The 22,758-nt window shown below is 41.4% G+C and overlaps 1 protein-coding gene across 1 annotated transcript in view; it reads right to left on the minus strand.

Moving 5' to 3' along the window:
* The window catches only part of mttp (microsomal triglyceride transfer protein), a 60,782-nt gene that overhangs the window by 32,449 nt on the left and 5,575 nt on the right, over positions 1–22,758 (minus strand). Inside the window, exons 2-5 of the mRNA XM_072583811.1 lie at positions 15,689–15,876; positions 10,842–10,985; positions 1,659–1,766; positions 316–432 (exon numbers count right to left, since the gene is read on the minus strand). Coding sequence (XP_072439912.1) covers positions 316–432; positions 1,659–1,766; positions 10,842–10,985; positions 15,689–15,876 — 557 coding nt within the window. The remainder of the gene's footprint in view (positions 1–315; positions 433–1,658; positions 1,767–10,841; positions 10,986–15,688; positions 15,877–22,758) is intronic.

Raw genomic sequence — 22,758 nt, forward strand, 5'->3', positions numbered from 1 at the left:
AGAATATACTTGTCATTAGCAAGGGACTGTTTGTGGTGAGCAATCCTGAAATGTTCGTGGAGAAACTGGCTAGGTACAAGAGGGAGATAGGAAAAGGAAGATAGCTAATGAAGTAAAATGTTATGTGAGTAGGCCTGTCTGGAGCAGCGACACTGCATGGAGCAGATGGTCTGAATGGCCTGTTTCTTCCCTGTAAATTTGATGCAATTCCATATAATTCTTCGTAGCTTCTCTATTCATAGACAAACCTGCATATACCAATGATCTGTTGATCACTATGGGGATCGAGGTGCTGGATATCCTCTCGATACTGACCTTGCTGTGACTGGTGAATCCTCTCTGAACTCCTTTGCAGCTGTCCAATAATTTCACTTTGGTCACCTTGTTGTCATGGGCTTGGTAATTCACCTTGCACTTCCCAGAGACGTCAACCTGGTAAAAATGGGGCCAAAAGACAACAACATGAGACAAACTGAAAGGAGAAATAAGGGAGAAAAAGAGGGGGATGCGGAACAAGAATACGTTGAAAAATAAGAGGGAAAAGAAAGACTAGAGATATCAAATAAGATAATTAAAGGTAGAGGAAACAAAATACTTGGCCTTCACATTAGGTTGTTAACTCCAGTTGGAGAACTTGTTGAGGCTTCATCACCTGCAACCATCTCATTCCTCTCCACCCTAATCACTTTCTCCACTGGTCACCCAACGTATCCATCCTTACAATCCTCTGCCTTCTCACGAACAAATAGAGAACTAGCAGGTTTGTCTTTGGACAATTCCTAGCTGTGACAGGTATCACTACGCAGGAGTTGGTCACCCCTTCTACCCATCACCTGTGAGTCATTTCAGTTGCCTTGTTACCTCACACAATCAGTAGTTGCAGACATGGTAAAGATTATTGCTGTTACATTATATTCATTCATGGGCTGTGGGCATCACTGGCTAGACCAGCATTTATTGCCCATCCCCAATAGCCCTCCGGAAGGCAGCAAGTAGAAACTACACCCACAATTCCCTTAGGGAGGGAATTCCAGGATTTTCATCCAGTGACACTGACGGAACAGTGATACATTTCCAAGTCAGGATGGTGAGTGGCTTGGAGCAGAACTTGCAGGGGATGTGTTCCCATTTACCTACTGCCCTTTCCCTTCCAGATGGAAGTGTTTGTGGGTTTGGAAAGTGCTATCTAAGGAATCTTGGTGAATTTCTGCAGTGTGTCGTGTAGATACTACACACTGCTGTGACTGAGGGTCAGTATTGGAAAGAGTGAATGCTGATTTTCTGATTTTTAATAGAAAAACCCAACATGAGACAGCACTTAATGAGATTAAATGAAGTGAGTACAGGAGCAAGTTTGAATAGTGAATTGCAATGAATCATGAAGTTAAAAATCACACAACACCAGGTTATAGTCCAACAGGTTTAATTGGAAGCACTAGCTTTCAGAGCGACACTCCTTCGTCAGGTGGTTGATGAAGGAGCAGTGCTCCAAAAGCTAGTGCTTCCAATTAAACCTGTTGGACTATAACCTGGTGTTGTGTGATTTTTAACTTTGTACACCCAAATCCAACACCAGCATCTCCAAATAATGAATCATGAAATTGTGAACCCATCACAACCCTAAAAAGTATAGAATTGCTTCATAAAGACAGGTTTACCTCAGTCTGACTGGTCGTTGTGAGCTGTACTTGGAACAGGCTGGTGAGGCCTCTCTTGATGTTCTGGATTATGACTGGTTCATTTGAAAACGAATACAAGGTTTTCACCTGGAGAATGAAAACATCAAAAAACATCAAAACCTGGTGCTGGAAACAGACTCTGAAAGTCCTCAACAACAGCAACTTCGTGCATTTATGTAGCACTCTTAATTTGATAAAAATTTCCCCAGTAATCAGACTAAATTTCACATAAAACCATGTACAACAGATTAGGAGAGGTGTCCAAAAGTTTCGCCAATGACATGGAACATCTTAAAGCAGGACAGAGGGATAGACAGTCTTAGAAAGGGGATTCCAGAGCATAGGGCCGAAGCAATTAAAGGCATAACCGCCAAAGGACCACATGAAATATGGGACTTTGTAAATTGTTGAGTAAATCTGATGATGAATTGTATACTTCCTAGTTATTGTGAATAATCATGCACTGTTCTCACAGATTCACAGTATTTTTATGAAGCATGAGGAGGCCATTTAGCAAGGATCTGTGATGCTGGATTGAATGCTGTTTGCACAGACAGGAGGGTTGGTAGCCAGAGGACACGGATTTAAGGGAATGATCAAAAATACCAAAGCTGAGATTTGGGGAATTGTTTCAATACAGTGAATTTTTAAGATGGGGCAGTAGAGTTATAGAGTTGTACAGCATGGAAACTGACTCTTCAATCCAACTTGTCCATGCCAAACAGATACCTTAAATTAATCTCGTCCCATTTGCCAGTTTTTAGCCCATATCCTTCTAAGCCTTTCCTACTCATATACCCATCCAGGCGCCTTTCAAATATTTTAATTGTACTAGCCTCCACCACCTTTTATTGACACATGCATAGTATTTGACACTGGATGGCTTCCTCAGAGTCACCTCTCAGAGTGAACAGAACCTCTGACACTCCTGTTCTTATCCGTCAGCCAGGGCTCCCTGTTTGGATAAGGTTAATAGGCCCAGAGAGGGAACTCCTATACAGTGAGGAAGATCACAGTGAGTCAGGCAGCATTCATGGAGAGAGAGCAAGCTAACTAGTAGAAGCAGATTTAACAATAACTTTCAACAGGGACTTGGATATATACTTAAAAGGAGTTTTTTTTAAAATTGCAGAGCTTTGTGGGGAAAAACACAGGGTGAGACTAATGGTTCTACTTCAAAGACATGACACAAGCACATTGGGCTGAATGGCCTACGTCTATGATGATTGATTGAGTTACTGAAGAACTAGTTGCCGTGGAATAATATTCTAGCATAAACCAACATCTTTTAGTAAAAAGGAAGGCAGAAGTGGGGAGGAACAGCTTTCTTAACAACTTTATATAAAGTGTTTTAAATGAGAGTCATATCTGACTTGAAACGTTAACTCAGTTTCTCTGTCCACAGATGCAGACAGACCTGCTGTGTTTCTCCAGAACTTTCAGTCTTTATTATAAAAACAATGCAGTACCCTTCAATACAGGGTTGTACGTTTATTCCAATTATTTCAGGGTGCAATGGTTTATTTAGTTACTCGTTTTCTACACTTTGTCACTTAAAGGTGTAATGATGTTACAAGGTCAGCCAGGTGGACTTTATAGAATATGAAGGAACAAATTACTGCAGGTGCTGGAATCTCTACTGAAAATGACAAATGCTGGAAATGACAGCAGGGTCAGACAGCATCCATGGAGAGACAGCTAGTTAACCTTTCGAGTCTAGATGACTCTTCATCACAGCTGAAGTGAAGTGATTATCTCTGATGAAGAGGCATTTCGACTTGAAATGTTAGCTTGCTCTCTCTCCAGGAATTCTGTCTGACTCACTGTGATCTTCCTCACTGTATATGAGTTCCCTAGCTGGGCCTATTAACCTGGTCCAAACAGGGAGCTCTTGCTGACAGATCAGAACAGGAGCGTCAGAGGTTCTGTTCACTCTGACAGGTGTCTCTGACGAAGCTGGATCAGTAGCAAACACTATTGATGTATCAATAAAGGGTGACTTGGTGACAGGATACCAGCCTCTGAAGAGCTATTTCAAAGGAATGGAACCACGACAGATAAACAGAGTTACAAGGCAGAGGAGCCCCAAGATCAAATTAAATGAAAGCACAGGTCAAAAACGTCAAATTACTTCCTCCTGTTTGTGTTCTACCCAAAGAACAGGTTGTGGTCCCACAGTAAGGTAGAGATTCCACAGGGCCTTGCAGAATATATTCAGAAAGTGAGGACTGCAGATGCCCGAAATATCAATTCTCCTGCTCCTTGGATGTTGCCTGACCTGCTGCGCTTTTCCAGCAACACATTTTTCAGCTCTCATCTCTAGCATCTGCAATCCTCATTTTCTGAATATATTCTGCAAGGCCCTGTGGAATCTCTACCTCACAGTGGGACTAGGAAAAAGTGAGGACTGCAGATGCCCGAAATGTCGATCCTCCTGCTTCTTGGATGCTGCCTGACCTGCTGCTCTTTTCCAGCAACACATTTTTCAGCCCAGAATATATTCAGAATCAGGATACATGAGGAGAGGGAGAGGAGACTTACTCTATGGTCCTGGGACGTAAAGTTGTGGATGAATATGATTGGAAATCTTGTTGGTTTGAGGGGGTGAGGTAGATGGGTGTTTCTTGTTCCCCATTCATTAGGGAATGCAGTGACAAAGCAACAGTATTGCTGGCTTAGTAATGGAGAGGCACAATGAATACTCTGGGGACACAGGTTCTGTCCATACAGCTGGTGGATTTGACTTAAATAAATAAGTCTGGAATTAAAAGTTAGTCCCACTGATGGTAAGGTGAGCATTGATTGTTGTAAAAACCCATCTGGTTCACTAATGTTCTTTAGGGAAGGAAATCTGCTGTCCTTACCTGGTTTGGCCTACATGTGAACATAGGAGGTATAGTTAGTAAGTTTGCAGATGATACCAAAATTGTAGGTGCAGTGGACAGTGAAGATGGTTACTTCAGAGTACAACAGAATCTTGATCAGATAAGCTAAAGGGCTGGGGAGTGGCAGATGGAGTTTAAATTAGATAAATGCTGCATTTTGGAAAACAATTAACGGTAAGGCCCTAGCAAGTGTTGCTGAACAAAGAGACCTTGGAGTGGAGGTTCATATTTCTTTGACAGTAGAGTCGTAGGTAGACTAGATAGTGAAGAAGGCATTTGGTATGCTTTTGTTTTATTGGTCAGTGCATTGAGTATAGGAGGTCATGTTATGGCTGTACAGGACATTGGTTCGGCCACTTTTGGAATATCACATGCAATTCTAGTCTCCTTCTCATCGGAAGGATGTTGTGAAACTTGAAAGGGTTCAGAAAAGATTTATAAGGATTTTGCCAGGGCTGGAGCATTTGAGCTACAGGGAGTGGCTGAATAGGCAGGGGCTGTTTTCCCTGGAGTGTCAGAGGCTGAGGGGTGACCTTATAGAGATTTATAGAATCATGAAGGGCATTGATAGGGTAAACAGACAAGTCCTTTTTCCTTGGGGTGAGGGAGTCCATAACTAGAGAGCATAAGACCTAAGGGGCAATTTTTTCACACAGAAGGTGGTGTGTGTACAGAATGAACTGCCAGAGGAAGTAGTGGAAGCTAGTACAATTACAACATTTAAAAGTCAATGGATGGGTATATGAATAGGAAGGGTTTAGAGGGATATGAGCCAAGTGCTGGTAAATGGGACTATATTAGGTTAGGATATCTGGTCAGCATGGATGAGTTGGACCGAAGGGTCTGTTTCCGTGCTGTATATCTCTATGACTCTATGTGACTCCAGACTCACACAATGAGCTACCCTCTTAAAATGCTTCATTCAGATCAAGGGCAATTAGGGATGGGCATCACATGCTGGCAATGCCCACAATTCATCAAAAAACAAGGGAAAAAATGTTCTCCTCTTGAATGAGATTGGAAGTCTGCTCTCTTGAGTGGACAGTACCATTATTCAGAAGAAGGAAGTTCTCCCCAGTCCTGGCCTATAATCACTTTTCAAATAACATTATTAAAAATAGGCTATTCATATCACAATGCTGTTTTTGTGAGCTTGCTGTGCAATTACTGACTGTCATATTTCCATGTAGTGTTCACATTACATTCATTGGCAGTAACACCTTTGCAACATCCAATGGTTGTAAAGGGTGGAATATATAAAGTCACAGGTTCTTAATGGAAGAGTGGAATGGTTATGGAGAGAAGGCAGAAAAACGGAGTGAAGAGCATACCTGCCATGATCGAATGGCGGAGCAGACTCAATGGGCCGAATGGCCTTATTCTGCTACTTTCTCTTATGAACTTAGAAGGTCCATTTGGCTTCTTGCCATGGAAACTGATAATGAATTATGTTAAAAAGCTGGTTACAGGAACTTCAGCCAACATCCTTGACCTGATAGCCATATCCCAGCTCCCACCTTTACAGCAATGTCCCTCACCTCCTACAGAAATCCAGTACACCCTCACATGCTAATGGGGCTCAGCCTCTGAACATATGACTGGCTCCAAATGAAGTTATAAATTTGAGAATTCCTCCTGACAATCAGTTCCTCCTCCCTGGAAAAACCTAGAGAAGGTGAGATACAGGAATAACCAAGTGATAGTCTAATGAAGAAATCAGCCCCACACTCCAAATGGAATTAAAGTAGAGTTTTGTTATCACAGGACCACAAATGTGTTTGGGTGCAGAAGGAGGCCATCTGGGTTCTTACGTCTGCATTGGACCTTCAAATGAATCATTACTCAGTGCTGATCTCTTGTTTTTTTTTTCTGTAACCTTGCATCCTATTTCTTTCCAAATAAACATCCAATTTCCTCTTCATCTGAATTTGCCCCCACCACATTTCCAGGCAGTGCATTCCAAACCCTAACTACTTAATGGGTGAAAAAGTACTTTTTCTCAACCCATATTTGCTTTCTTGCAAATTGCTTAAAACTGCTTGATCATGTTATGAGTAGGAATAGTTCCTCCCTGTCTATCTAACCTCCTTGTACTGAAAATTTCTGTCACATTTTCTCTTAGCCTTCTTCTCTTCAAAGTGAACAGTCCCAACTTCTTCAATCTATCGTTATGAAATTCCCATGCCTTGAACCATTCTTGTAAACCAGTTCTGCACAGTCTCCAATATTTTCATGTCTTTCCTATTGTGATGCTCTTTAATGTACACAATACTCCAGCTGAGGTCTAACAAGCACTTTGAACAAGTTCAACATCACCTCCTTGCTCTTGTTCCTATTAAGAAAGTTGTGAAGGCACACTTATGGTATCAGGCATCATCCACCTGAAAGAAGAGACAGAACAAATCACCACATAAAGGTGCACTTTACTCTGCACTTGACAACCAGTAAGTTTAAAGTCACAGATAAATATATCAGTTTTCTCCTTATTAAGGTTACAAATGAGCACCCTGACTTTTGAACTGCCTAGGTGGCCTATCTCTATTAGCAGCCTCCAGGATTCTAGACTTTGAACCTTAAGCAACACTCAGACACAACCTTATTGCTTTCGGTGTAGTAATGAAGACTTTACCACACAATGATCATTACAACAATTCACCGAGTTAAAGTGTACCCTTCTGATCAAGAAAGCAGTAAGTTATCACTCCTGCATTGGAGCAGGATGTCTTGCAAAACTCATTGACAAAGCAAGAGTAAGAATTCACGCACTGGAATGGGCACCAGGTAAACTTCTGTAGATTATCATAATTTTATAGTAGAGAAGAAAGTGCATTGTTCCAATGTGAGCTTGGACAGTGCTATCTAATAAAAGTGTAAGTTTCAAATCCTCTTATTCAGCTGGGTCGCTAACTCTGGTTGGGTGCATGTCTGGAGGCCTCATCACGTGATCTTCAACTGCCCTGTCCCTGCCCCTGCCACCATTGGTCTATCTTCGTGGTTCTCATCTTCTCATGACCAAATCAGAAGCAAGTAAATATCTTTGCCACCCAAATGATTCCACACTTTCATTAAATGGTCTTTTTTCCTCATGTCCTATATTTCTTTTTGAATACATTTGCCTCTAATTACAATTTGTTTTTAAGACATGCACACAACTTTCTCGAAGACTGTGAATAATTGTCTCCCTTGGGGTTTTTTTTGCCCAAGGCAGAGCCTGAAAATCAATATTCAACTCAACTGGAAATTCGAAGGAAATCCTGGAGGGTTGTTAGGACTATTCTTGAACTAACTATTGGACTGCAACGGTTCAAGAAGGCAGCTAACCACCACCTTCTCAAGGGCAACTAGGGACAGGCAATAAACGCTGGCCCAGCCAGCAATGCCCACAAATGGATAAATAAAGTTCTTGCCTTTTTTCGTGAGATGTGGGCATTACTAGCAAGGCCAGTGATTTTTGTCCATCCCTAATTGCTCTTGAACTGGATGCCTTGCTGAGCATGTTAGAGAGTAGTTTAGGGTTAGCCATATTGCTGTGGATCTGGAGTCATCTGATTTGAAATGCAAAGGGGTTGACAATAGCTTGGGTTCAATTCCTGCACCAGCTGAGGTTAACATGAGAACCTCCTTCTCAACCTCTGCCCTCATGTCTTGAGATGTGGTGATATCACCAACAATCATCTCTCTCTCTCTCTCTCTCTCTCTCATGAGACAGCAGCTCATGGTCTGGGAAGGCAATGGCGACTTTACCTCTTTGGATCTGGAGTCACACACTGACCAAAACTGCATAGATGATTATGACACGATTACTGTGACTAACTTTCAATTCCAGATCTCTACAAATTGGACGGCTGGACTTTTTTCCCTGGAGCATAGGAGGTTGAAGGTTACAGAGGGTTATAAAATTATGAGGTGAATTGCAACGGTCTTTTTCCCAGGGTAGCAGAGTTCAAGGTGAGAGGGCTTTTAAGGTGAAAGTTGAAAGATTTAAAAGGGGCAACTTTTTCACACAGAGGGTGGTTCATATCTGGAATGAACTGTCAGAGGAAGTGGTAGATGCAGGTACAGTTATGACATTTAAAAGATATTTTGACAGGAACATGAATAGGAAAGGTTTAAAGAAAGAGAGGCCAAATGTAGGCAAATGGGATTAGTTTAGTTTAGGAAACCTGGTGGCCATGAACTAGTTGGACCAAAGGGTCTGTTTTTGTGATGTATGACTCTAACTCTTACCATCTGCCTTGGTAAGATTTAAACTCTTGCCCCCAGAACATTTGACAGTATACCTTGATTTCTAGTCCATTAACAACACTAGTAGGCCACTATATCTACAAATGCATGGCTATGACTTGCATTATCATTTGTGATTGTAAAGTACTATCTTCTCCTGGCCGCTGATAGTACATTTTCAGCTGAACCTTGATTTTGTGTGTCACTCCCAGAGTCAGCAAAATTCCTGCAGCTGCATCATAGTCACTGAGCTTTATGTGTCACAGTTTAATTGGTTTATTCTGAATATGGACATCCCTCCTTAATCAGATTAGTGACGTAATGACCATCAAGAGGTCAAAGTACCAGTGGGTACCTGGCAACCATATGTTCAGTGCTGACACATTACCTTTGTAACTGTTGGCAGAGTTGATCCATTCACAAAATTATACCATGGAGATAAGGGGCAAATACGTGACCCTTCCATACAGCACTTCAAGGACTGCAGCAGTACAAATAGACAGCTCCCTACCACTTCTCAGGGAAATGAAGTGTGGGCAATAAATTCTGGACTGGCCAGAGATGGCCAAATCCTATGAATGAATTAAAAATAAATCCCTTGTGCATGCACCAGGAGAAACAACCTCTACTACCTGCTGTAATGTCAACTAATTGGTACTTTTGATCACTAGAAACTTCTGCCCTCCATTTGCCTATCCAAGCTATTCCACATCTTGATTATTTCTAAGCCTGTAGCTTCGACCATTTAGAAGATCAAAGGCAGCAAGCACATAGATACAGCACCTATCAGCAAGTTCCACTGCAAGTCAAACACCATCCTGACTTGGAAATATATCACCATTGCTCCCCACAGCACTGTGGACAGATCTACAGGTAGCTGGTTCATCGCCACGTTTTAGTGAGGGGCAACAAAAGCAGGCCTTCGCAAAGATCATGAATTAATAAAGAACAATATCTCCTTACATAAAGATGTTCTTCTTAATATCCAATCCCAATATTTTCTTGCTCCAATTTTGGTCATGTCTTGTAGTTTTGATCTGCTACAATTGCTTGAAATATTGGTCAGGACCATCTCTATGCTGCTAAGTTTCTAGAAGATTCCTCTGATTCCTGTGTACACATCCAAAGCTTTCAGAGCCTTCCATTGTGACTGCAATCAGTGCCTTAAATTTAATAAAGCTGCTCATTTAATGAATCACCAGGGATGTAATTTAAAGAAAAGAAAATAGACTTGCATCTATATAGCACCTTTCACTTCACATCCCACAGAGTGTTGCAGTAAGAGTCTTACCAACTGTTTTAGATGTACCATCAAAAGCATTCTATCTGGAAGCATCATGGCTTCGTACAGCAACTGCTCTGCCCAGGACCATAAGAAAATATAGAGAGTCGTAAACGTAATCCAGTCCTTTATGCAAGCCAACTTTCTTTCCTGATGAAAGATTCCAACCTGAATTATTGAATCTCGTGTTCCTCTGATGCTGCTTGAGCTGCTGTGCTTTTTCCACCTCCACACTTTATCGACTGACTTTCCAGCTTCCACAGTCCTCACTGTTTCCATCCATTGACTCCATCTATACTCCTTGCTGCATCATCAAAGACCTCTCCCACCCCAACTATAGTCTCTTCAAATCTCTTCTGTTGGGCAGAAGATATAAAAGCTCAAAAACATGTACCAACGGATTCAAGAACAGCTTCTTTCCCCGCTGTTAATAGACTTCTGAGTTGACATCTCAAATTTTAAATTTAATGTTCATCTCATCTTCTCTGCAGCTGTGATATTGTATTCTTCACTCTGTTCCATTACCCTTATGCATTTTGTATGTTATGATCTGCCTATATTGCACGCAAAACAAAGCTTTTCACTGTCCCGAGGTACAGGTGACAATAAATCAAATGAAATCAAATGAACCATCTTTTGAAGCGTAGTCATTGTCACAATGTAGACAAATACAGGCATCATCAATTTATGCACAGGAGGGTCCCACAAGAAGCAATGTCACAAGGGTCAGACAATCTGTTTTAGTTTAGATCACAAAACAGTCCACGGTACCTTCCCATTAATCCAGTGGATGAGGACTGGGCTCTTCAAAGCTGCCAGGTTTGTCTTTCCCAGAATCCCTCCTCCTGTGGAATCTTTAAAGATGTTTTTGTCATCTGTTCGTTCACTCACATTTTCAAAGTTGACGTCAGTTATCTGGGAAAGAAGGCAATTCAGCAGTTAAGTCTCAGGAGAGAAACTCTGAGTTTTAAAATTAAAACAAGGCAGTGAGTTGTTGTGATCTGGGACACATTGCCTGGAAGAGTAATGGGGAAGCAGATTCAGTACAAACTTTCAAATGTAAATTGGATAAATATTTGGAAAGGAAAAACATTTACAGGAAGATGAGGAATGAGCAGTGGGGTGTGTGACTAATTAGATAGCTCGCTCAAAGAGCCAACATGGAAACAATGGACTTGAACGGACTCCCTCAGCATTGAATAATTCCATGGTTGGGTTTTCGAGATTATGAACGTGTTTGATACGAAGAGATCCCCTTATTGGGGGTGATGACAAAAGAGGAACGAGGGGGAGTCTAAAATTAGGAGCCGTATGGAAATGTTAATCACCAACATGAAGGAATTTTGGAGAAATGTATTTATGCAGAGAATGGTGAAAGTGTGGAACGCGCTGCCTCAGGGACTGGCAGCATAGATACATTGAAATAGAAGATAGATAAACACATGGGGGAGAGTTCTATACTAGTTAGATAGACAAAAACAGATTGGAATGTAGAACATAGAACATAGAAAAGTACAGCACAGAACAGGTCCTTAGGCCCACGATGTTGTGCTGAGACTTAATCCTAATGTGAAATATAGTAACTTAACCTACGCACCCCTCAACTCACTGCTATTCATGTGCATGTCCAGCAGTCACTTAAATGTCCCCAATGACTTTGATTCCACCACCTCAGTTGGCAACGCATTCCCTGCATTCACAACTCTCTGCGTAAAGAACCTACCTCTGATGTCTCCTTTATACCTTCCTCATAATATCTTCAAATTATGACTTCTCATACCAGTCAATCCTGCCCTGGGGAAAAGTCTCCAACTATTGCCTCTATCTATTCCTCTCATTATTTTGTACATCTTGATCAGGTCTCCTCTCTTGAGCCTCCTTTTCCCCAGAGAGAAAAGTCTGAGCTTATTCAACCTTTCTGCATAAGGCAAGCCCTCCAGTCCAGGCAGCATCCTGGTAAACTTCTTTGCACCCTCTCCAAAGCCTCTGTATCTTTCCTATAGCAGGGCTGGACACAATATTCCAATTGTGGTTTCACCAGCAACTTGTAGTGCTGCAGCAAAACCTCGCGGTTCTTAAACTCGATACCCCTGTTAATGAAAGCCAAAACACCATATGCTTTCTTAACAACCTATCCACTTGGGTAGCAACTTTGAGGGATCTATGTACTTGCACACCCAGATCTCTCTGTTCCTCCACACTGCCAAGAATCCTGTCTTTAATCCTATATTCAGCATTCGAGTTCGACCTTACAAAATGCATCACTTCACATTTATCCAGATTGAACTCCATCTGCCATTTCTCAGCCCAGCTCTGCATCCTGTCTATGTCACGCAAATGTTTCTGGCTTTGGAACTTAACTACTGGATTTGCTCACCACACCATCCAGGATGATAAGCATTGTTCATTAATGGGGAGTACTGAGATAACTTCCCTAGGGTAAGGCAAATAGGACAACAATTGCCCAACTGGGTGGGTCTATTGTCATTGAGAAGTCATAGTAACATAGAATCTAAAAGCAGGTCTAGGCTACTCATCCCTCTGAGTTTGCTCTGCTATTCAATACGATCAGGTTGTAAGTTTGCCTGCTGAGCTGGCAGGTTTGTTTTCAGACATTACATCACCATGCTAGGTAACATCATCAGTGAGCCTCCGGTGAAGTGCTGGTGTTTTGTTCTGCTTTCTATTTATGTGCCTTGGTCTGTTAAGGTGGGTGATATCATTTCCGGTTCTTTTTCTCAGAGGTTGGTAAATGGGTCCAAACTGATGTGCTTAGAAATTCCTCTAGAAATTCCCATGCATGGCTCTGTTTAGCTTGTCTGAGGATGGATGTGTAGTCCCAGTGGAAATGGTGTCCATCTTTGTCTGAATGTAAGTGATAGTGGGTCATGTCTTTTGGTGGCTAGCTGGTGTTCATGTACCCTGGTGGCTGGTTTTCTGTCTGCCTTACCAATGTAATGTTTGTTACAGTCCTTGCAGGGTATTTTGTAAATTACATTCGTTTTGCTGGTTGTTGGTTTGGGTCCTTTAGGTCATCACTGGAGGCTCACTGATGATGTTACCTCGCATGATGATGAAACGTCTGAAAACAAACCTGCCAGCTCAGCGAGCAAATTTACAACCTGAACCTCAACCGGAGCTACAAATCTTCTCACAAAAATCACATTCAATACAATCAAGGCCAACATTCTATCTCAAAGCCCTATTTCCATTTTCTCTCCAAAATGCTCGATCCCTTCGAAACATATCTGTCTCTTTCGTGAATATATTTAGTGACTTGGCCTGCACAGCTTCTGTTGTAGAGAATTCAACAGGGTGACCACACTTTGAGTGAAGAAATCTTTCCTAAATTGTGATTTTTAAAAATTCATTCACAGGATGAGGACATTACTGGTTAGGCCAGCATTTATTGCCCATCCATAATTGCCCAGACAGCAGTTAAGAGTCAACCACATCGCTGTGAGTCTGGTGTTACATATAGGCCAGAGCAGGTAAGGAAGGCTGTTTTCTTCCCTAAAGGGCATTAGGGAACCAGATGGGCTTTTCCAAAAAGTGGCAATGGATTCATGGTCATCATTGACTCTTAACATTTCTATTGAATTCAAATTCTACCATCTGCCATAGTGGGATTCAAACTCAGGTCCCCAGAACATTACCTGGGTCTCTACATTAACAATCCAGTGAAGATGCCATTAGGTCAAGTCACTATCAACCAACTGGAAATGACCGTGGGGAGGATGATGCACCGAAGCCTCCAGAGACACTTTCACCCTGGGTTGCCCACCCCCCAAGTTCTCCCAAACTGTGTACATCCACTAGATGCTGCCCGAGCTGCTAAATACTTCCAGCATTTGATCCATTTGTTACTGGACTGAGAGAGGGTGTTTTCATTCTAATTATTTAATGTACAAATAATTACAATGCCTCTCACTGTTATAGATAACCCAATGATTGTTCATTTCTGGTAAGATCCATAAGGAAAAAATTATATTCTGTATCAGTTGTGTTGGCTGTTTATGAATATCAAGGCCTACCACTAAGTATTAAAAACACTGATGAATGAAGCACCGAAGCCATTGAATTGTGACAGATATTCTTATTTCCTGTAGGTGGAACACACATTATCTGTTCCTGGCCTTTTTGCTTAATGCACAGTGGCATTCACATGGATCCTGGATGATCCTGGAAGTTTGGCAACTCCAGCCAGTGACTGAGTCTGGAATCTTCCTGCCCTGTATGTTGACAGTCACCACAGGTTGGTGAACTGCCTTAAAGCTCCTGTATCTGAAGGGTGAAAGACTAAATCTGGTAATTAAGTCTGGTGTCTGAATCATGTTCACCAAAATAAACCAAAAAGCAATCAGCTCTGAACATCCCCATCCATCTTCACCCTATCTCTTGTAAAAATGAGTAAGAAATGGGCAGGTTGGAGATTGATGCTGTCATGAGACCCTGAATAACTGGGATCTTCCTTGTCAATTCTGATCTAAGCATATTAGTGAAATATAACTCAAGACATCTTTTTCTTGTGGAAATAATTTATTGACGAATCAGCAACACAACCTTTTCCCATTTTTAAAATATCTTCATAAACTCCCTACTGTGTGGAAGCAGTCCATTCAGCCTATCAAGTCCACACCGACTTCCCATTACAGCAACGTGTCCAGACCCATCCCATGGCTAATCCACCTAGCCTGCATAGCCTTGGACCTTATGGGCAATTTAATATGGCCAATCCATCTAACCTGCACCTCTTTAGACTGTGGGAGGAACCCATGCTGACACGGGGAGAATGTGCAAACTCCACACGACAGTTGTCCGAGGCTGGATTCGAGCCCAGGTCTCTGACACTGTGAGGCAGCAATGCTAACCACTGAGCCACCGTGCTACCCCAAAACCAGAAAGTATTATTACACACAACTGATCAGCTTTCTCCCCACAATCAAATCACCCATGGTAATGGTCATCATTTATCCTCCACAAATTAAATCAGTTGTGTTCCCAACTAATCAAGTGAAATGAAACGTCCAATAGGTACACAAATATGGTGGGCCGAAGGGCCTGTTCCTGTACTGTACTGTTCTATGTTTTCTATGGGCAATACAAATCTCCAAAGGTCGGGAGTAGGGAACGGGGTTAAATCAAATTGGAATTGAAAGGGGAGACATGGCATTCCACCTCCTACAGTGCCCAACTTTCTGAAAGTACTGAGAATGGACATTGTGTGCTCCCTCTTCTAGGACACCCAGCACGAATATAGCAGCATAGGAAGAGCAGACAGTCAGCAGCTTTGACCACTCTCCACTGCCCCCTGCCTGGACCTGCCTTTTCCCCCCTCTCTATATTTACTCAGTCACTTAGTTAATCAATTGACCCCTGTCAGCAGCCTAACTCTTGCTATTCTGACTACCTTTAGCCCTATGACTGAAGGTAAAGAAAGAGTCAAGAAGTGGCTTAAAGGGGAGAGAAGAGAACAATCACAAAAAGCAGAAAGTATTCTTCTCCGCTAGCATACTCCAGTGTCCACCTCCACTCCCAGCACAGGTACAAGGAGCCAAATGGACACTTGAGTGTTGTTCATTCTAAGGTTAAAATGGTTACTATTAATCAAAACCTACCGTAATTCTGATAAGCTGGTCTTCTTCGTTGCTTGAATTTCTCCACAGCAAGTCAACATTGATGTTGGATGCAATTTTAAATCCAGCACTGTCTTTGTCTGTTCCTCTACCTCTGTCTAATTGTACCTCCATGGTATAACTGTATTTGTAGGTCTTCTCTGCATTAAACCTCAGTCCACCACGTTGCGCTGATTAAAAAGAAAAAATTAAAATTACAATAAGTCAGGTTCGCAGCAAGCTGTGTTCTTGTGAGGAGTATCTCAGGTCATACCCACTTGGTTGAAAGTGAAGGTTGTTGTCAGTTCCCCAAGCAACAATTACATTGCCTCATTAGAAAGTTCAGCAGAGTTTGTTTCAGGGAAGCAAACTTACATCAAGGCAGACGCACGTGCAAGAGACGTAGAATCATAGAATCTCTACAGTGTAGAAAGAAACCATTCGGCTCATCAAGTCCTCACCGACCCTCCAAGGTGCATTCCACTCAGACCAACTCCTCACTCTATCTCTGTCACCCTGCATTTCCCATGACTAATCCATCTGGCCTACACGTCTTTGAACCTAAAGGTGTTCGTGAAAGAAAGCCAGGTTTTTCTTGTAGAGTGGTGACACTCAGCCCACCTTCACCTCTCTCTTGATCCCTCTACTGTCTCTAAGTTGTCAATCTGCTTTTCCGACAGCCTTTCCAGAAGGAGCAGAAATTTCCTCTAACTGGTTAGGAATGCAAAGTCATTTGGTTTGAATTCTGAACAAACCTCAATCCATAACCCTTTTCCTGGAGGCTGAACCAGACTATCCTCACCCTCAGCTGCCCACTTTTCTCTGAGGTGAGATCTCAACCACAGATCCACACCCTCGCCAAAACAACCCTCACTTCCACCTTGGCCCCGTGCTCAGCCCATTTGAGAATTCTCTCCCTAATGGCATTGTGGGTCAACCCATAGCAAGTGGACTGCAGTGGTTCAAAAAGGTAGCTCACCACCACCTTCTCAAGGGCAACTAGGGACAGGCAATAAATGCTGGCCAACCATTCACATCCATATCCCACAGATGAATAAAACAAAACAACTTGAATAGATAGTCACACTGGTCAGTATTGTTCTGAAGTATCAACTGAGACAAGTCCATAATGGGATGTGAGTTTACAGGCTTGCAGGCTAGGGAATTAAGTGCTGTCCAAAACAGATGTCAATGTGCTGTGGATTGACCATTTTGTAAATCACTGTTCTCTATCAGTAAAATATTCTCAACTCTGCCATAATATTTGTTAGCAATCTGTTTAGTTGAGTTTGTGCAGTGTATCTAATTTAACACAGTGAGGTGAGTGATTTCCTTGCTATTTATAGATATTCTAACATTTTCACTCAAAACAAAATGAATTACTTGTAGGCCACTTCATTTAATGGACTAACCCTCATCAATTGCACTATTTCAAACTCAAATGTTTGCGTGCCTGATGAACTAATCGTTTTGAGGTGACCGTATAACAATCTTTGCTGAGAAAAGGCAGGTTTTGTTGAATTTTAACAGGTAAGCTATCTCAATAGTTTGAGCTACAGGCAAGGCTAGCTGTTTTCTTACTGTTACTATGCAGTACTAACATGAGTGGTGTTCACCACGAACAGAATGCTGCTGTCAAACCAAAAGATCAATGCTTATCACACAAATGGATAATGTGGTCTATGAGTATCAGTGCCAGTGTGATGCCAGGTAAGTTGGTCATTTGTCCCAAAAGCTCCTTAGACAGCACCTAACACATGACCTAACACCTACCATCCTGAGGCAAATACATGGAAACCCATCCCCTCCAAGCCATTCACCATCCTGACTTGGAAATATATCGCTGTTCCCTCAGTGTTGCTGAAATTTCCTCACTCACAGCATTGTGGGGATACCTAAACTAAATGGACTGAAGTGGATCAAGAAGGCACTCAACATCACCAGGGAAATTAGGGAGGGCAATAATGCTAGCACAGTGACACCCAATTCCATGCCGCTTCAGTTGTGAAGTGCCTTGGAACGTTTTAGTACTATAAAGTTAAAGGTGCTATACATGTTTTTGCTGTTGTGCACAAATGTCTGGTTAATTCAATTAGTAAAATATACACAGTGCAGAGGACTTTAATTTAACCAGACAGTCTGGGAACATAAAAACAGAAATGCTGGAGAAACTCAGCAGGTCAGGCAGCATCTGCAGAGAGAGAAACAGAGTTAACTTTTCAAGTTCAGGACTTGAGTATGACTCTTCTTCCAAACAGGCTAGAAATGCTGTGTGTAACTATCTGAAACAGGTGAGAGAATATTAATTGCATTGCAATGAAAATAATGTGTCTACATTGTTAACGTATAGAAGGCTTGTGTTTTTCACTCAAATTATAAATTTCCATCACACTATAGCTGATGATTTCAGAAGTAGCGAACTATTGAGTCTAGGAGTTTTAGGGCCATCTAATCGAGTGAAAATGATTAAATGATTTGATGGATTATTTAGAGGCAAACTCTGGTGGAGTCTAAAACAAGGGGTCATAATCTCACAATTAAAACCAGGCAACTGAAAAGTGATAGTAAGAAGAATTTCTTCACAAAAAAGGATAGCAGAAATTTACAATTCCCTCCAGTTATTGAGACCTGGGGATTAAGGAAAAAATACAAAACTGAGATTGATAGCAATATCATTGATTGGGGTATTTTACTGCATTACACAACAAAGATGGTTTGATGTAATTTAATGGTAAAACAGGCTTGGTGGGCTGAATGGCCTCTTCATGTTCCTATTTTCCTGTATTCTTGGACTCACTTTAAATATCACCATGGGGAGAGCTACCAGTGGAATATGAGCAGGTGTGGCAGAGACCATCGAACACTGGATTAGCACACTTCATCATTAGAGACACAAGTCAATCATGGGGGGAATTAAATAATTTCCTGAAGATGGGGGAGTACAGCAAAAATAATTACTCTTTAAATGACCTAAAGGTCTGTTTAGGGGAATTAGCCTCTAACTGATGAGGACTTGTTTCATTTTCAGGATCTAAATCTCATATTAAACATTCACAGTCCAATTACATCCAGGTACACTTTGTGGGTTGAATGATAGATTACATTACCCTCCTGTCACTATCGATATTTGCAACCTTCCTGTTCAGATATAGTACAAAACACCTCTGGCCCAGGTTGAATATCAACCTGCAGGTTGAGTGCAAAGGGAGAGATTTTTGGTCAGGCCTGTGATGGAAGGAAAGTTGGACTCGACATAACTGTCTATAGCTCCAATGGTCTTGAGTCTTGAACCAGACCTTCTGCTTAGAGATAAGGATACTACCCCTGCACACAAAAACCCTAGCTCCTGTCACTATTTGTTGGTAGCAATGTCATGGCAGATTTTAATAAGCTATAACTCGTTAAACAGTTCTCAACCTTAATCCTTTGTGTTTGTTATTCTGACCACCTCAAGGATCACCTCAATCAAAAGGCAGGTGTGTATATCACAGTGCACTCAGTGAGTCCGAGTGCAGTGACAATTTTTATACATACAGTATGTTCTGGTGCTATAGACAGTGATGGCAAAGTCTCTGAATTTCCTTCCATCACAGGGCTGACCAGGAATTCCTCCTTTTCTTATCATCTGCCCTTGGTGTATATTGGAAGGACTCACAGGTTGATATTCAATCAGTTTAGCCAAGAACCAAATAAACCATCTTTGACTATTGAGTCTTGGAGTGGTTCAGAGGCAGGGAAGGTGAAACAAATCTGGGTCAGAGCAATCTCCTGGAATTGTTTGATTAACTAAAGTGTGGGAGAGAAATTTCCCAGAGTACTTTTTCCAAATTGCCCTGGGTGTTTTTTCAGCTTTTCATTTTGCTTGGCATGTGGTTTCAGGCAGAGAGTGTAAATACTGCAAACCACACAGCACCACTCTTATGTGGGACAGGTTGTGAGTATTTGCAGGTACAGCACATAGCAAGAAGGCTAATAGATTTATATCCTTTATAATGAAGCAAAGTAAATATTAAAGTAATAGTGTTATGCTTCAGTTATATAGGGTACTGGTGAGACCACATCTCGAATACTGTGTCCAGGTTTGGTCTCATTATTTAACAAAGGATAAAAATGTGTTGGAGTTGGTTGAGAGAGTGTTTATTAGATTGACGCCTGGAATGAATGGGTTGTCTTATGAGGAAAGGTTGGACAGGCTGGACTTGTTTCCTCTGGAGTTTAGAAGACCGAGGGGTGACTTGATCGAAGTGTATAAGATCCTGAATGGTCTTAACAAGGTGGACGTGGAGACAATGTTTCCTCTTGTGGGTGAGTTCAGAATAAGGGGACACTTTTAAAATTAGGTGGTCACCCTTATTGAACAGAAAGCATTTCTCTCAGAGCATTGTGTGACTTTGGATCTCTCTGTCTCAGAAGGCAGTGGACATAGTTCATTAAAGGTATAGGTGGATACATTCTTATTAGGCAATGGTTATTGTAGATGGGAATGTGATATTCAGAAACAAACAGAGCAGCCAAGATCTTATTGAATGCCAGAACAGGCCCGAAGGGTTGAATGGCTGACAATCTGTTCCTACTTTGTATGTCCCTCAGTACCTGGATGCAACTTAAAGCAGTGGACCTTCTTGAAATGAGGTGATGAGGACTTCCAACCAGGTCTGCAGTGACATGTGAGCACCCCTATCACCTCCATTAAATACAACCCATCAGCAACAGAATATACATTTACACAAGAGAGCCTTGAGCTTATTAATTTTGAAATTTTAGTCAAGAAATGATCTTATGGAAGTGTAAAAGATGGCAAATAGAAAAATAGGTTCAGGAAATGTCCTTAAATGAAACAGCAAGAGTATGGAGCGTCCTGCCTGATTGGGTGGTGGAATTCAATGGTAACTTATCAAAGCTGGAATTGAAAATGAAAATATTCAAAGGAAAGATTTCCAGGCTATGGAGAAGACTAAAGGAGTAGGATTAATCAGTAGACCCGTGATAGAGCCAACAGCACAACGGCTTCCTATTTGACCTTTGAGGGATCTATGATTCTGTGAGCAGGACAATTGAGAACAGGACAAATTGGTACAGCACAAATTCCTGATACCTGAAAGGTCTTCACACAAAGAGTAATCATCAAGTGGATTTCAATTCCAGCAGAGAGTGGAGATCAAAAACCTGGAATCATTGAAGAAACTTCAGTACCACTGGGATTAGGTTTGAAACAAGCCAAATGTCTTTCTAGCCTTTGTTAATATTGTTATTGTGGGGGGCAGGTAACCAAAATGTTGATTTATCCTGATTCGTCAAATAATTTCAGCTTTAATATTTTTTGAGAAGAGAAACACGTTGCTGAAGCCTTATGTCTTGCACTCATCAGGACCAATACAAGAATTCCAAACTTCAAACGATGTGAACAATATACACAGCAGCCAAAAAAATGTTCATTAGCTGCCATGTCAACTATGATTGGGTAAAGCATTGCCACTTTGTGAATTACTTCAGAACTTGAGGAGTCTACAACTCCTCCATGGCAATACCTCAGCCAATCCGAATCAACTTGCCAACCAAACAACATCCTTTTATTCTGAAGTATAAATTGTTGTGATTATTTGAAATTTGTTATTCTTGCATTTATCCTGATGAGTGCAAAATGTAATTCTTCAATATTGTCTCTCTTTCCAACAAAATCAAGCTCTCTATAACCAAGTAACTTAGTCAACTGTGATTACATTGATCAATTCCATTTTAGGTGTTGCTTGGGCCCAATTTTAAACTCCTCTTCCCAAAAATGAAAGAACTTGCTGGATTATAGTGAAACAAGACTAAAACAGGTATAACCTAACCCATTCATTGGGTAACATTTGAGATTGATTCCAACAGTAGCTTTGCACAAACGTGACATAAAACTCTATCCTTTGTATATATTTGTTTTACCCCTCAGTATTATATCTAAACTGGCTAACTGATCCACCCAGCTCCAACAATGGATTGAAAATGTAACATTTTTCCATTCATTCATTCATGGGCTGGGTATTGCTAGGTGGAACAGTATTTATTATCCATCCTCCAGTGCCTTGAAGGTGGTATGAGCATAGTTTTTGAACTGCTGCTGCCCTTACGGGTGTAGCTTCATACCACATCACTCAGTGACTATGAAGGAATGGCAATATAAGGGAACTTCAAATGGTGGTCCCACCATTGGCTGCTTTTATCCTTTTAGATGGTAGATGTCTTGCTTCCAAGGGTGCTGCCTAAAGAGCCTTGGACAGTTACAGATGGTACACATTAATTAATTGTGTTTTGAAAACCTCTCTGGTCTCACTCATCCCTCTGCCTGTGACCTCCTCCAGACCTACAACCCTCCAATATAACTGCGCTCTCTCAATCCTGGCCTCTTGAGCGTCCTTGATTTCCAGTGCTCCTCCATTGACAGGTTGTTAGGCTTTAAACTCTGGAATTTCCTCCCTTAGTCCCACTCACCCTCCCTCTAATCCCTTAATATCTTCTTTAAAACATACCTTGCTATCAAGCTTTTGGTCATCTGTCCTCATATCTTCTTATACAATTCAGTGTCAAATTTTGTTTGATAATCACTGCTGTCAATTCACTTGTGACAGTAAATTGTCTAAACGTGCTATCCATATGCAGTTTGTTCTTTGGTTGTTCAATCAGGGCATATCTCACTTTCTTAAACTCCAGCAAATACAATCTGATCAGTCTAACCTTTTCTCATAACACAAACAATCCATTCCAGATATAGTTCAGTAAATTTTCTCTGTACTGATTCCAAGACATTTAATTCCTCCCTTAAATAAGGATATCAATAGTGTACATAGAAGCCTGTTGGGGCTGGGATGGTAGTATATTCAAGGCTGAGAAAGACAGATTTTTTTTGATCAGTAAGGGGATCCATGGTGGTAGGGATATGGCATGAAAGTGGAGCTGAATATAATCAGATTAGCCAGAGCAGGCCCGATGGGCTGAATGGCTTACGTCTGCTCTTATATCTTATGATGTATTGGTCACAGTCTCCTGGAAATTATCTCATAAATACCCTTTATAATTGAAGCATGATGTGAGCT

The sequence above is a fragment of the Chiloscyllium punctatum genome, chromosome 14 (assembly GCF_047496795.1).
Source record: "Chiloscyllium punctatum isolate Juve2018m chromosome 14, sChiPun1.3, whole genome shotgun sequence".
Classification (NCBI taxonomy): Eukaryota; Metazoa; Chordata; class Chondrichthyes; order Orectolobiformes; family Hemiscylliidae; genus Chiloscyllium; species Chiloscyllium punctatum.